This window comes from Aquarana catesbeiana, linkage group LG05 (genome assembly GCF_042186555.1).
Source record: "Aquarana catesbeiana isolate 2022-GZ linkage group LG05, ASM4218655v1, whole genome shotgun sequence".
In the NCBI taxonomy this organism is placed as follows: Eukaryota; Metazoa; Chordata; class Amphibia; order Anura; family Ranidae; genus Aquarana; species Aquarana catesbeiana.
In genome coordinates this window covers 625,858,715-625,873,803 of record NC_133328.1, presented here as the reverse complement: position 1 = coordinate 625,873,803, position 15,089 = coordinate 625,858,715, and the positions used below count along the sequence as shown (strand labels likewise).

Genomic DNA, 15,089 nt, shown 5'->3' with positions numbered 1-15,089 from the left:
TTTGATTTTATTACAGCACTCCGTCTTTTCTGGTATGAGTCTATCAGCATGGCACATCTTGACTTGACAAAATTTGCCCACTCTTCTTTGCAAAAACACTCCAAATCTATCAGATTGTGAGGACATCTCCTGTGCACAGCCCTCTTCGTATCACCCCACAGATTTTCAATCGGATTCAGGTCTGGGCTCTGGCTGGGCCATTCCAAAACTTTAATCTTCTTCTGGTGAAGCTATTCCTTTGTTGATTTGGATGTATGCTTTGGGTCGTTGTCATGCAGAAAGATGAAGTTCCTCTTCATGTTTAGCTTTCTCGCAGAAGCCTGAAGGTTTTGTGCCAAAATTGACTGTTATTTGGAACTGTTCATAATTCCCTCTACCTTGACTAAAGGCCCCTGTTGTAGCTGAAGAAAAACAGCCCCAAAGTATGATGCTGCCACCACCATGCTTCACGGTGGGTATGGGGTTCTTTTGGTGACGTGCAGTGTTGTTTTTGCACCAAACATATCTTTTAGAATTATGGCCAAAAAGTTCAACCTTGGTTTCATCAGACCAGAAAAAATGTCAAGAAAGACCTACTAGAACAGCTGAACTTTATTTGGGGATAATCAGAGGCACTTTAAATTATGGCAGGTGTGTACTGACTCCTATTTAACACGAGTTTGAATGTGATTACTTAATTCTGAACATCCCCAGTTATAAGAGGGTGTGCACACTTATGCATTATTTTAGTTTCTTATTTTTATCTCCCCCGCCTGAAAGATTTCAGTTTGTTTTTCAGTTGAGTTGTACAGTTTATAGGTCACATTAAAGGTGGAAAAAGTTTTGAAATTATTTGTCTTTTGTCTCATTTTTTTTACATTACAGAAACCTGACATTTTAACAGGGGTGTGTAGACTTTTTATATCCACTTTAGATAACCCAACAGATAGATAGATAGAATAAACTTTGATATTTTTTTCTCTTTATGTATTAAACATAGATATATAGATACATTTTGTCTATAGTGTAGATGTATATACCCTGTTTCCCCGAAAATAAGACCTAGCATGATTGACGGTGATGGCTGCAATATAAACCCTACCACCCAAATAAGCCCTACCCTGTTTCCCAGAAAATAAGCCCTACCCTGAAAAGAAGACCTACAAGGACTTTAACTAGGGCTTATTTGGGGGGTAGGTCTTATATTGCAGCCATCGCCGACAATCACGCTAGGTCTTATTTTCGGGGAAACAGGGTATGTATGTGTAATGTAGATAGATAGATAGATAGATAGATAGATAGATAGATAGATAGATAGATAGATAGATAGATAGATAGATAGATAGATAGATAGATAGATAGATAGATAGATAGATAGATAGATAGATAGATAGATTTTTAGATATTTTTTTTTCTATATTGTATTTATTTAATGTAAATCCATAGATAGTTTAATGGCTTGATGGATAGACAGATATCTGAATACAGTACATTTTAATTATATTATTTTTATTATAGATAGATAGACATAGATAGACATAGATAGAATACACGTTGATAGTTTTTTCTTTTCTTTATTTATTAAAGATAGATAGATAGATAGATAGATAGATAGATAGATAGATAGATAGATAGATAGATAGATAGATAGATAGATAGATAGATAGATAGATAGATAGATAGATATCATAAATACCATAGTTAGATGGCTGGATGGATAGCCAGATATCTAGATACATTTTGTCTATATTATATTTATTATGTATGTATTTATTATTATGTATTGAGGGATGTACTCACAGAAGTGAGTACACCCCTCACATTTTTGTAAATATTTCATTCTATCTTTTCATGTGACAACACTGAAGAAATGACACTTTGCTACAATGTAAAGTAGTGAGTGTACAGCTTGTATAACAGTGTAAATTTGCTGTCCCCTCAAAATAACTCAACACACAGCCATTAATGTCTAAACCGCTGGCAACAAAAGTGAGTACACCCCTAAGTGAAAATGTCCAAATTGGGCCCAAAGTGTCAATATTTTGTGTGGCCACCATTATTTTCCAGCACTGCCTTCACCCTCTTGGGCATGGAGTTCACCAGAGCTTCAGAGGTTGCCACTAGAGTCCTCTTCCACTCCTCCATGAGAACATCACGGAGCTGGTGGATGTTAGAGACCTTGTGTTCCTCCACCTTCCATCTGAGGATGCCCCACAGATGCTCAATAGGGTTTAGGTCTGGAGACATGCTTGGCCAGTCCATTACCTTTATCCTCAGCTTTTTTAGCAAGGCAGTGGTCGTCTTGGAGGTGTGTTTGGGGTCGTTATCATGTTGGAATACTGCCCTGTGGCCCAGTCTCTAAAGGGAGGGGATCATGCTCTGCTTTAGTATGTCACATTACATGTTGGCATTTATGGTTCCCTCAATGATCTGTAGCTCCCCAGTTCCAGCAGCACTCATGCAGCCCCAGACCATGACACTGCCACCACCATGCTTGACTGTAGGCAAGACACACTTGTCTTTGTACTCCTCACCTGGTTGCCACCACACACGCTTGACACCATCTGAACCAAATCAGTTTATCTTGGTCTCATCAGACCACAGGACATGTTTCCAGTAATCCATGACCTTAGTCTGCTTGTCTTCAGCAAACTGTTTTCGGGCTTTCTTGTGCATCATCTTTAGAAGAGGCTTCCTTCTGGGACGACAGCCATGCAGACCAATTTAATGCAGTGTGTGGCATATGGTCTGAGCACTGACAGGCTGACCCCCCACCCCTTCAACCTCTCCAGCAATGCTGGCAGCACTCAGACGTCTATTTCCCAAAGACAACCTCTGGATATGACGCTGAGCACGTGACCTCAACTTCTTTGGTGGACCATGGCGAGGCCTGTTCTAAATGAACCTGACCTGTTAAACCGCTGTATGGTCTTGGCCATCGTGCTGCAGCTCAGTTTCAGGGTCTTGGCAATCTTCTTATAGCCTAGGCCATCTTTATGTAGAGCAACAATTCTTTTTTTCAGATCCTCATAGAGTTCTCTGCCATGAGGTACCATGTTGAACTCCCAGTGACCAGTATGAGAGAGTGAGAGCGATAACACCAAATTTAACACACTTGCTCCCCATTCACTCCTGAGACCTTATGACACTAACGAGTCACATGACACCGGGGAGGGAAAATGGCTAATTGAGCCCAATTTGGACATTTTCACTTAGGGGTGTACTCACTTTTGTTGCCAGCGGTTTAGACTTTAAGGCTTGGTTCGCACTGGGACCGGCTGTGGATCGCAGTGCGTCCCCATTCTCTGTTTCAGGGACGAATCAGGGCTGAATCTTTGCCTGAATTGGGCCTTGAAAGTTAACCAAAGATGCTCAGTGTTTCTGTGCAGTGCACTCTGCAGCTGTCCCAGAGATATGTGAACCGGCTCCATAGAGATTGATAGATAAACATTGATACATGATTACACACACTTCAGAATGATTCAGGCAGAATGACTACATCTACTCTCCTGATTCATAGGCTGGCCAAACACGGATCAAAATTTGGTCAGTTCCGCAGGAACCTGTCCAAATTCCAATCCATGTATGGCCGTTCCTGTTCATGTGTTGTGTTGAGTGCTATCTCCCTGTCCAATGTGGCCTTTTAGATAGTGGATGCATCCATCTAGATTAGTCAGTTGGCAAGATACCTGTGATCTCCTTACATATTATTCTCCATGATGTCACATGTTCATGATATACTGTACCATTGTACCAACTTCACCGCAGATGTTACCTTCAATCAGAGACGATATTTTAGTGGCCAGACCTAGACTGAATATGAGGAAGAACTTTTGTGAAGTTCATATACTGCTGTCTGTGTCCTCCTTAAGATTTTTCCTTTTACTTCCTGTCCAAATGACCAATGGAGAGGAAATGCAAGGGTGTGAATGTCACTGGGACATAAATCGAGGGGGAGTGGGGTTAACCCTCTTCAACTAGGATACACACATGGCAGTAAAAACAAGACAGAGGTTCTGAACATCCCCTTCACCCTCTGTGTGGTTGGGAAAAAATATTGTAAGGTTGATATTTTATGTCATAGAATTGGGGGCAACCTCTGGCCATCTCTGTTCATTCGAGAAGTCAATGCACTATAACTGTAATAATCAGCTCCTTCTTTCATTTCAGGGTCCTCCTGGGCCAGTTGGCATTGCTGGACCCCCGGGTGAAACGGGTCTCCAGGTATGTATGAATTATTGTTGCTATTATTATTAGTATTATTATATAATGATCTGTGCTTCAGTGCATGAAAAGCTGTCCATGTCACTGGTCAACTGGCCCAACCCTGAGCCCCATGTCTCCTCCCATCACCCTGAGGCCCATTCCAGCAATAGGTTCTGGCCAGTCAAGTGATGCATTGGGTCCTCTTCCACTTCAGTCTTCCCTCGGTGCTGAAGAGTTCTGGATGAAGCCTGCTCTCTGCATTAATATACTTTAAGGGGGCGGAGCCATGACACCTTACTCTCAGTCTTTTCTCAGTCTTTCAAGTTGAGTGACATGGAGTGTCATTCAACCTGGAAGACCGAGGACATCTTGTGGTGAAGAAAGAGTACTGCGGAGGATGGATCAGGTGAGTATTGCAGCCAAGCTGTGTTTTTTTTGTTTTTTTTTATTTAAACTTTGAGGGAGGCTTAAGAAATAGTTGGGTCTTGGCAACTCTTGAATTATTTTAATTAGAACTTAAAACCCAAGTTGCAGAAATAGATATGCAGTTAGGTAGACCTTGAACTAACAACCTACATTTCTTATCTCTAGCAGTTGTGCAGGGTATTTAAACATGATGGTGCAAACCAGTAGGCACCAAAGTTAGACCAAGTGATTTAAATAGCTCAGACCTTTTTACCTTCTCTGCAAAACAAATGTAAGGACGTTTGTCCTGAGGGGGGTGGCTGTTACTCTGCTCTGCACAGCACAGAACACTGCAGTGTGAGAACCGGATGAAAAACTGTTGCTGAGAAGAAAAGGTATTTAAAAACATTTCCAGTCGCTTGCCAGCAATTCCCGACTGTCAAAGTGATAACCAGGAGTTGCTGTATGAAAAGGACCATCTTCCCCTTTGTTCTGTGTGTTTTTTTTTTTTTTTTCATTTTATATTAACCAATATGATTTAAACTTTTATCATTTATTATTATTATTTTTTAATGTTCACTTAAAAAAAAGTGTTACAGCAGATATTGTGTTACTGCACTTTATTTTATTCCACTTTTTAAAAATAAGCATGATAGAATAAAATGCATACTTTTTATCTACAGTAACACTTTTTTTTTTAAACTAGCACTGATCAAAGTAGAAAATAAAATGTGTTGTTATTAGTTTTGTTACTTTTTTTTGTCTATGGATTGCCTAAAACATGAATTTTTTTCAAGACAATACCACCAAAAAAAAAAAAAAAACCCCATTGTATATACTGTAGTATTTGTAGGTGAGGGGTTCGTACTACCCGAAATACCCAGGGGTTTAAAAGTTTTTACCTTTTTTTTTTTAGCTGTGTTTTATATAATATAATTAAGATATATCAAGTAAAAAAAATAATAATAATAATAATAATAATAATAATTATTATTATTATTAGTATTATTATTATTATTATTGTTGTTATTATTCAGGATATTATTATTGTTATAATTTTCGTTGTTATTATTATTCAGGATTTATTTAGTATATAATTCTACTTTTGATTTATTTTGTTTATTGATTGGTCACCTACGTAGTACACATTAATCAAATATTTTCTTATATTTTTGGGTTGAGACACACATTATAGTTTTATTGGTGGTGGTGTTTACAAGCTGAGGCTATGACGTATGAGATTCGGACATATTATTAAAAACACTTGGCCTCTTCCAGAACCCAGCTGCACATAGATATATTAATACATTACAGGCGTCAAACTCCTACACATCTGATTCATACAGTAGATCATTCTCTGAGGACGTGGCTCTACTGTTCACCTGTATGGACTTATCTCACATTGTGTGTTTGAGCTTCAAACTCTGTAGTGTATATACAGTGCATCCGGAAAGTATTCACAGCACTTCACTTTTTCCACATTATGTAATGTTACAGCTCCATTCTGATATGGATTAAATTCATTATCTTCCTCAAAATTCTACAAACAATACCCCATATTGAAAACGTGAAAAGAAATTTGATTGAAATCTTTGCATATTTATTAAAAATAAAATATTTAAAAAACTCATGTACATAAGTATTTACAGCTTTTGCCATGACACTCAAAATTGAGCTCAGGTACATCCTGTTTCCACTGATCATCCTTGAGATGTTTCTACACCTGTGGTAAATTCAGTTGATTGGACATGATTTGGAAAGGCACACACCTGTCTATACATTGGGTCCCATAGTTAGCAGTGCATGTCAGAGCACAAACCAAGCCATGAAGTCCAAGGAATTGTCTGCAGACCTCAGAGACAGGATTGTATGGAGGCACAGATCTGGGGAAGGGTACAGAAAAATGTCTGCAGCACTGAAGGTCCCCATGAGCACAGTGGCCTCCAACATCCATAAATGGAAGAAGTTTGGAACCACCAGGACTCTTCCTAGAGTTGGTTGTCTGGCTAAACTGAGTGATCGGTGGAGAAGGGCTTTATTCAGGGAGGTGACCAAGAACCTGATGGGCACTCTGTCAGAGCTCCAACTTTTCTCTAAGGAGATAGGAGAACCTTTCAGAAGAACAACCATCTTTGCAGCACTCCACCAATCAGGCCTGTATAGTAGAGTGGCCAGACGGAAGCCACTCCTCAGTAAAAAGCACATGACAGCCCACCTGGAGTTTGCCAAAAGGCACCTGAAGGACTCTCAGACCATGAGAAACAAAATTCTCTGGTCTGATGAAACAAAGATTGAACTCTTTGGCCTGAATGGCAAGCGTCATGTCTGGAGGAAACTAGACACTGCTCATCACCTGGCCAATACCATCCCTACAGTGAAGCCTGGTGGTGGCAGCATCATACTGTGAGGATGTTTTTCAGCAGCAGGAACTGGGAGACTAGTCAGGATTGAGGGAAAGATGAATGCAGCAATGTACAGAGACATCCTTGATGAAAACCTTCTCCAGAACACTCTGTACCTCAGACTGGGGTGAAGGTTCACCGTCCAACAGGACAAAGAAGAATGGGAGAAACTGCCCAAAAATAGGTGTGCCAAGCTTGTAGCATCAAAAAGACTTGAGGCTGTAATTGGTGCCAAAGGTGCTTCAACAAAGTATTGAGCAAAGGCTGTGAATACTTATGTACATGGGATTTTTTCTGTTTTTTATTTTTAATAAATTTGCAAAGATTTCAAACAAACTTCTTTCACGTTGTCATTATGGGGTATTGTTTGTAGAATTTTGAGGAAAATAATGAGTTTAATTCATTTTGGAATACTGTAACATAACAAAATGTGGAATAAGTGAAGCCCTGTGAATGCTTTCCAGATGCGTTGTACAAGTCTACAAGTCCCCCAAATGTCTGACACTTCAGAAAATATTACATCAGCATGGTATATAGAAATTGTTACTATACCAAATGGTTTGGGCAAAAATTCGAGCATAGCTATAAGCAAAACTTGAAAGTACTTAAAGTGGTGTTCTGGCCGAAATTATGCTTTTTAAATTAATATACCCCTATAATACACAAGCTTAATGTATTCTAGTAAAGTTAGTCTGTAAACTAAGGTCTGTTTTGTTGGTTTATAGCAGTAGTTTGTTACTTTATAAACTTACAGCAGGCCGTGGCCATCTTAAGTGTGGGCATCTGAAGCCAAACTGTATCTCTTCCTGGATCTCATCCTTGCAGATCTCGCACATGCTCAGTGCAGCACAAGCAGTGTAATAGGTTTCAGGTCAGGTTTCCATAGCAACGGCAGTGTCAGAGGAAGTTGCCGCCCCTTCCCAGAAGGCATTGCAAACAGGAAATGATGCGATGGGCCACAGCCAGGGAGGAGGAAGTGAAAAAATGAATACAGCAGATATACAGTAGGTGCTGAGAAAAAAAATAAAAAAATATCCAATTTGTTTACAGTACACAGTTTAGTGAGGGATGCTGAAGAGTTGCAAAAGTGGGTGGAACTCCACTTTAAAGCCAAGCCCAACACCATATTTTGTTTTAAATAGCCCCCATCCCACCACAGAACAATCAAAGTTTTTACAGCAGTACCGCACTCTCTGAAAATTGCATTGCGTTCCACATCCTCCTCATTGTCCAGTCTTAGTCCTCTTCTATATTAAATGGTCCTCAGAGTTATTATATGAATCCATGGTGTCATGGACACACCCCCTGGAGGTGTATAATCATCCTGGCCTGGGCCCAGAGAAGAATGATGGTAGTATCACAGTTTATCCATTTGTTTACATGGGGCATTCGTTATTTCGGATAATTTGTAACTTCGGATAAATTCGTGACGTTCACTAACAGCCAAATTTGAAAGGAAATTCCAATACCTATAATTTGATAGTCATTATTAATTAGTTAGTTAGTAATTCTTTAGAATTATCGGATTTTCTTTCTTATTTTCGGATTTTCGAATTTACGAATTGCGACCATAACGAATGACCCGAAAAATGAAGAAAAAAAAAAAAAAAGGAATGAAATGAAAATGAACACATTTTTCGGCAGTGCACATGTCTAGTGTGAATGGAGCCTTAATGTTTTTGTTTTCAATAAAGAAAAAAGTACAATGTAACTAGTTTTATTTCCTCCCACTTCTTCTCTAGGGGCTGCCTGGTGAAATTGGCTTTCCTGGCAAGCCTGGCAAAATTGGACCTCCGGTGAGTGTTGCAGATGATGGTGAATTATTTGTGCTATATAGAAATAAATGTAATTGAAGAACGGTTTAAAAAAAAAAAAAAAAAAAGATGACTTAAAAGAGAATTATGGCAAAAGCTTTGTTGCTCTAGGGCTCTAAAAGGATCCTGACAATAATGTTGGGATCAATCCAGATGCCTGACCTGCAGCTGGCTCAGTCAGCTGCTCCCACCTCCTCCAGTGTGCCCTGGAGGGCAGAGAACTGGTGGCTGACAGTCACCCCCCTGTGCTCAGAGCTTACTCGAGAACTGAGCGATCAGCGATTGTATGATCACTCAGTTCTCAGTCTTACAGCTGGTGGGGGGACAGCTGCAGCATTGGTGGAGGTGAGTATGTTTTTTTCCATTCTCACACTTCTCATTTAAGGGCCTATTTTTAAAAAATTCACTGTGCGAATGCTTTAGGTAAGTAGTACCTCAATTATGAAAAAAAAAATGCATTATGGCCACTAGATGGAGCTGGTAATCGTAGGAAATCAACATATTGGACACATTTTGGGGATTATTGGTGACGTCTGTGCAAATGCTTGAGATATTCAGACAGAATTTTTTATATGTGTGTGTGTGTATCTATATATTTTTTTAAGTCAGTGGCGGTGTTAAACCTAGAACCAAAAAACCTGTATGTTTCCAAAATACACAAAAAAGTGCACTTAAGGGTGAGCTTTTGTCCACCCCCCCCCCCCAAAGGAGTAGGACTCGTACCCTGACTTCCAGGCACAAGGCTCCTGACGGGGACATAGATTTACATGGTATGCCTAGCCAGAAGGCCTGCCGGACCCCTTTCTTCGGGTGTATATGTATATACATTGGAACCTCGGATTGCTAGTAACGCAGTTTACGAGCGTTTCGCAATACAACCTGTTTTTAAGAAAAAAAAAATCCTGACTCAGCGTTGTCTCGCAAAATGGGCAGGATTCAAGCCTCTGGGGTATGCAGTACCGCATTTGGCCATAGGTGCGGGGGCACCAGTGACGCTCTGAGACACCTGGAGCTGCTCGGAGACAGTCGGAAACACTCCATTCCAAGTGTCAACGAGCGTCTCTGACGCCCCCACACCTCTGGCCACATGCGGTACTGCATAGACAAGCAGTTGCTGTGGAACGGATTATCTAAGTTTCCATTATTTCCTAAGGGGGAACTCGCTTTGATATACGAGTGCTTTGGATTACAAGCATTCTTCTAGAACGGATTATGTTTGTAATCCAAGGTATTACTGTATACTGTATGCAAAGCCCCTTTAAAGTGAACCTGTCAGTCAGTGTGCACATTTCCGGCTCTTTCAGGACAGTATAACCAAACAGCAGAGGTGTAGCTTGAAGCTTGTGGGCCCCGATGCAAAATCTGACCTGGGCCCCCCCCCCCGATACTTCCAAAGTGCGTGCAGATACATCAACCGCATGCCAAGCGGAGGAGGAACAGTATAGAGTGCTGTAATGGGAAAGGAGCTCAGCAGCCGAGCATAGCATGCAGGGTGGAGGGGGTGATCGGGGGGCAACTTAGATCTAGGAGGGCAAAGCCATGTGACCCAAATTCTGGAGCCTGCAGCCCTTCAGGGGCCCCCTGAGGAGGTGTTAAGGGATTTGTTTTAGCAATTTCTGAAGGTTTCTCTGTCAGTGTTGGGAAGGACACCTCCCGGAGGTGTGTGTCTTTTCCCCAGTTGTCAGGGAAGTAGGGTAAGTAGACATCCCTGGGTGGGGGGGGGTGCAGAGAATCCCAGCTGGTGACTAGGAGACACTGAGCAGTGTCATACCTCACCAGTGTCATCAGCCCCATCGTGGCTACAGGACGGCATTCTCCTCCTCTTGCCTCGCTGAGCTTGGTTACCATTCCATGTTGCCAGCACACAGCACAGACACTTCCCCATCCTGGGCTGTTCTCACCTCGTGCTCCTCTCCATTCAGGAAATGGCTCACAGCTTCTCCCCAGCCAATGGGAACAGAGGGGTGTTGACTGTGGAAGGCAAAGTAGAAGCCCAGTACTGGAACGTGGCTGTGGGGCCCTAGGGCAGATCGGAGCTGGATATTGTGGAGGATATGATAATATGACTCTATCGAAAAGCCAGTGGCGTGCAAAACACACCTCAAAAACTTCCACCCGGTGCCAAAAAAAAGCGCCCACACATAGAGAGTGAAACACAAAAACGTGCAACGGGTGTACAGAGTCCTCCACTAGGGAAGGACCTTACCCTGATCCCCCGGGGCGTTAGGCTCCAGACAGGAACTGAGGTACTCAGACAAAGGGTCCATCCGGCCGAAACCAGGCGGACCCCCACAACTGGAAGGACTGCCGAAGCAGACCAACCCAAGTACAGTGGGGCTCTCCCGAAGAGAGACCCCTCAAAGGAGAGGGCGAACCAAGCCAAAAGGCCTATGTCCACCCCCTCCCAAGACTTTCAGAGTAGGCCCGAGGACCCACACCCTACTCGCCACACAGTGACAAAACGTGTATACAAAGACAACCAAAAAAAGACAAAAAGGTGACAAACAGGGGTAAAAGAAAGAGTGGGGAAGATAGTGAGATGGGAGAGTGAAAGTGGTCATTGTGCTATACAATGGCCGGCCCTCCGGCCAGGCATAAAAATTTCCCCTGGTCCTGGCCAAAAGGCCCGGCCCAAGAGGCAGGTGCGAAAAACGTGTGTTGTGGTGAAAGTGACCATGGTGCCATAAAATCAAGTGCTTTCACACCGTGACTATACGGCACCCCTGAACTGCCACTTCAGGGGCACATTCACCACTGGCTTTTCGAAAAAGCCCTGACCCTCCAGCCCAGACCACAGCAGACCCCACCACAGACAGGAAGGATATGGAGATCAGGAAGCCGGAAAGAGCCCTTTAGCATCAAGCTCTGCCGTCGCTCCCATCACTCCTCCTAATTACATTCGGGAAGTACTTGCCACTCCCTCCCCCCTTGCAAGGCAGGAGTAAGCGTTCTCTCCCAAATAACTGTCTGGAGCTAGATCCGCCCCAATCCAGGCCAGAAGGCCAGGGTCCCAACCCTCTGGTTCAGACCCCGTGGTTCTCCATCCCCATCAGAAGGCTTCCCTTTCGGCTACAAACCGCTCCAGGTCACCTTCACTCCAGCAGGTTTTGCATAGCAACTGCAATCCCATCTCTATTTCGCCATAGATCAGGGACGGAAGCAAGCGCCACCTCCTGGAAACTGATAAGAACAGATACTACACTTGATCTTCGCCAAAAGGCAGAGAAGCAATTAGCAATAATCACGCCTCAGTTGAACCTCATTGGCTATGATACTGCCACTGCGCAAAGCTATGATATGATATGATAATAGGATATGATATGCATGGTATGATAATACATGGGTTTAATAAGGCCGTCTTTAATGCAATGCACTATAATGCATGAAATGCATAAATGCATCAGCACCATGGACCACAAAGGCCGGAAATGGGCCTCAATGTTTAAAAAAGTCTCAAGAGTTAAAGTATAACTAAAGGCAAAACTTTTTTTTTCGTTTTGGATAGGGTGGAGAGGGATTAGAACACCTGACAGTTTTTATTGCATTCTATGCTACCGTCAAGGAGATTCACCCCCACCATTGGTCCTGTTTACATTATCATTGAAAGTGAAAGTAAGAGAAATTACCCAAATTTTGGGTTGTCCCCAGAAAAGTAATAGTGGGGAAATCCTCCAATGGGGACACTAGTTCTGGTGACCTGGGAGTCCCCAAGGAATTCCCTCAATTTGCAGGGATTTCCTCTCACTTCCTGTTTGGCTATTGGACAGGAAGTGAAGGGAAATCTCTGTAATGGGACACAGATGTCGAAAAAAAAAAATCTGACAGGGGTTATAACCCTTCCTTGCTCTATCCAAAATGAAAAAAAAAAAAAGTTTTGCCCATAGTTCTACTTTAATTTTAAGAAGCTGTTTTACTTTATCGTTCCAGCAGAGGGTGCACCTGGTTAAGTCTATATATCATGATTGTTTTAAACACTTTATTCTCAATGTGTACGGATGAAAGCTATAGAAATAAGACTGGGAATTCATCGGTTGTTATTGTGGGTATATATAATGTTCAGAAGTCCTGTCCTGGATACATATAGAAGATGATAATGTAGCAGATAGAAAGGAACCAGAACATGAGGACTAATAGCGGGACTGATTTAGTCACATAAGCTGGATGAACTGCATTCTGCATTACTAGTAAACTTTGCATGAGCTCAGCCATGATAGGGTTTTTTTTTTTTTTATTTATTTAGGTTCACTTGTATGTTGACCCATGTAAATGATATCAATTTAAGATTATATAAAGATATACGTATATGCTATACCTATCAAATATATAATCATTGGAATTGTTTACGTTTAGGGATCTACTGGCAAAGATGGGACAGATGGTGTCGATGGGAAACCGGGACAAAAGGTGAGTTGACATGGTTTTTTGATAATAATAATAATAATAATAATAATAATAACAATAATAATAATAATGATAAAGAATTAAGTAATGTTATAGCATAATTGTACTTCTTTTTTTTTTTTCAACTTTCAATAGATTTGTATTGAAAAAAATGTAAAGGTACAAAACATGGCATATGAGAACTTTTTGAAATGATCAAGAATATAGTAGACAGCTAGAATGTAGCTGCCGATAATGTAAAAACATCCAACAATATAAATTCCATAATAACAAACAAAACATGTAGCCTGTAAGTTAGAGTCGGTATCGATGAGCCAGGTAATATTTCCACAGGCTGCAAAACAATAAGCATACCTCCCAACTTTTTGAGATGGGAATGAGGGACACCTATCAGCAAAAGTATGCAGGTATAGGACACACCCCTTGCCACGCCCCCTTAAAGGACAATTGTACAAAAAAACTAGATTGGTTAAACCCACAAGTTCTTTTTTTTACCACTACTATTCCATTATATTGGCTTTCGGAATTTACAAATGCAGCAATTTAGAAATCAGATGAAAGGTTTAGTGCTGGGAAAACACTTTTTTGATAGATAAAAAAGTGCATTTTATATACAACTATATATATATTAGACCAACATGAGGGACAAATGGGGAGGAATGAGGGACAGAGGGACATTACTCCAAATCAGAGACAGTCCCTCCAAATCAGGGACAGTTGGGAGGTATGCAATAAGCAGGTCCAGACGTCAAGTCTGAATCGACAACAAAATCTGAAACAAGGAAAGAAGAAAAGAGAAAGGAAGGATGTCCACAGTAGGAGGATGGGAGAGAGAGGTAGGATAAGGGGGAAGGGGAGTGAGTGTCGAGGATGGCCAAAGCCAGCACCCCAAATCTGGACTACTGTAGCAAACCAAGGTCAATGACGGATGAGCATATTGAACCCACGGGCTCCATATCTGGGAGAATTTATTTTGCGTGTCCAATAGGATGCTGGTCAATTTCTCATTAAGAACCCATTGATCTGCTGATGACCTTCCAGAAAGGAAACAAATTGTTTCTTCCAGGCTTTGGCAATGGTCTGTTTTGCCGCTAACAAAATGTAGGTCACCAATTCGAATTTGGCTTTAGTAAAATCAGGGGGGGGGGGGGTTAAGGTGAAATAACACATACCAAGGATCTCTGGGGAGAGGACAATTAAATAAAGAATGAATGAGCTTCTGAACCTTGGTCCAAAACTGTGCGAGCATTGGACATGTCCACCAGGTATGTAAAACCTGACACTGGCATTGGGCAGCCATGAAAGCACAGTCCATTATGGGAAGGCTGAATGTGGGCTACTCGTGATGGGACCTGGTACCATCTGGTAACTGTTTTGAATGCAGACTCGATAGTATTCACATTAATAGAGCAAGAGGCTATTGTGGCCCAGATTTGCAACCAATCTGCTCTATCTCTGGTGCATCAGAGGTCTGTCTCCCACTTGGAAACCTAAGCGTGATCGGTGTGGTGGTTGGAAGTATTCAATTGAGAGTAGAGAATAGAAATCAGAGAGAGAGGGGCATGGTGGCATATATGTTCAAATAATGATAGCTGACTAATAAGGTCTTTTTTAGTGAATATGATGTACTTCTTTTTTTATTATTAATTGAATAATACATAAAAAAAAATAAAAAATATTGCACGTCTGTTAAAAACGGATATATTGTATATGATTGCATTACAGGTGAACATTAGCTTTGTATTTTAGTCTGCAGACGGCCATACATTTTCTACAATGCCCCAAAAACATCTAATTTTCTATATGGCATCAACTGGCTGCAAAATACATCTCCCAGGCTCCCAGAAATCTCATCAAATTTTTTTCACACCACTGTGCACAG

The 15,089-nt window shown here is 41.4% G+C and overlaps 1 protein-coding gene and 1 pseudogene across 1 annotated transcript in view; one reads left to right on the top strand and one right to left on the bottom strand.

Moving 5' to 3' along the window:
• Positions 1-15,089, top strand: part of COL22A1 (collagen type XXII alpha 1 chain) — a 424,543-nt gene that overhangs the window by 213,288 nt on the left and 196,166 nt on the right. The window contains exons 24-26 of the mRNA XM_073632290.1: positions 4,150-4,203; positions 8,735-8,788; positions 13,157-13,210. Of these exons, the coding sequence (XP_073488391.1) occupies positions 4,150-4,203; positions 8,735-8,788; positions 13,157-13,210 (162 nt within the window). The remainder of the gene's footprint in view (positions 1-4,149; positions 4,204-8,734; positions 8,789-13,156; positions 13,211-15,089) is intronic.
• On the bottom strand, positions 12,034-12,098 carry LOC141146503 (U4 spliceosomal RNA; annotated as a pseudogene).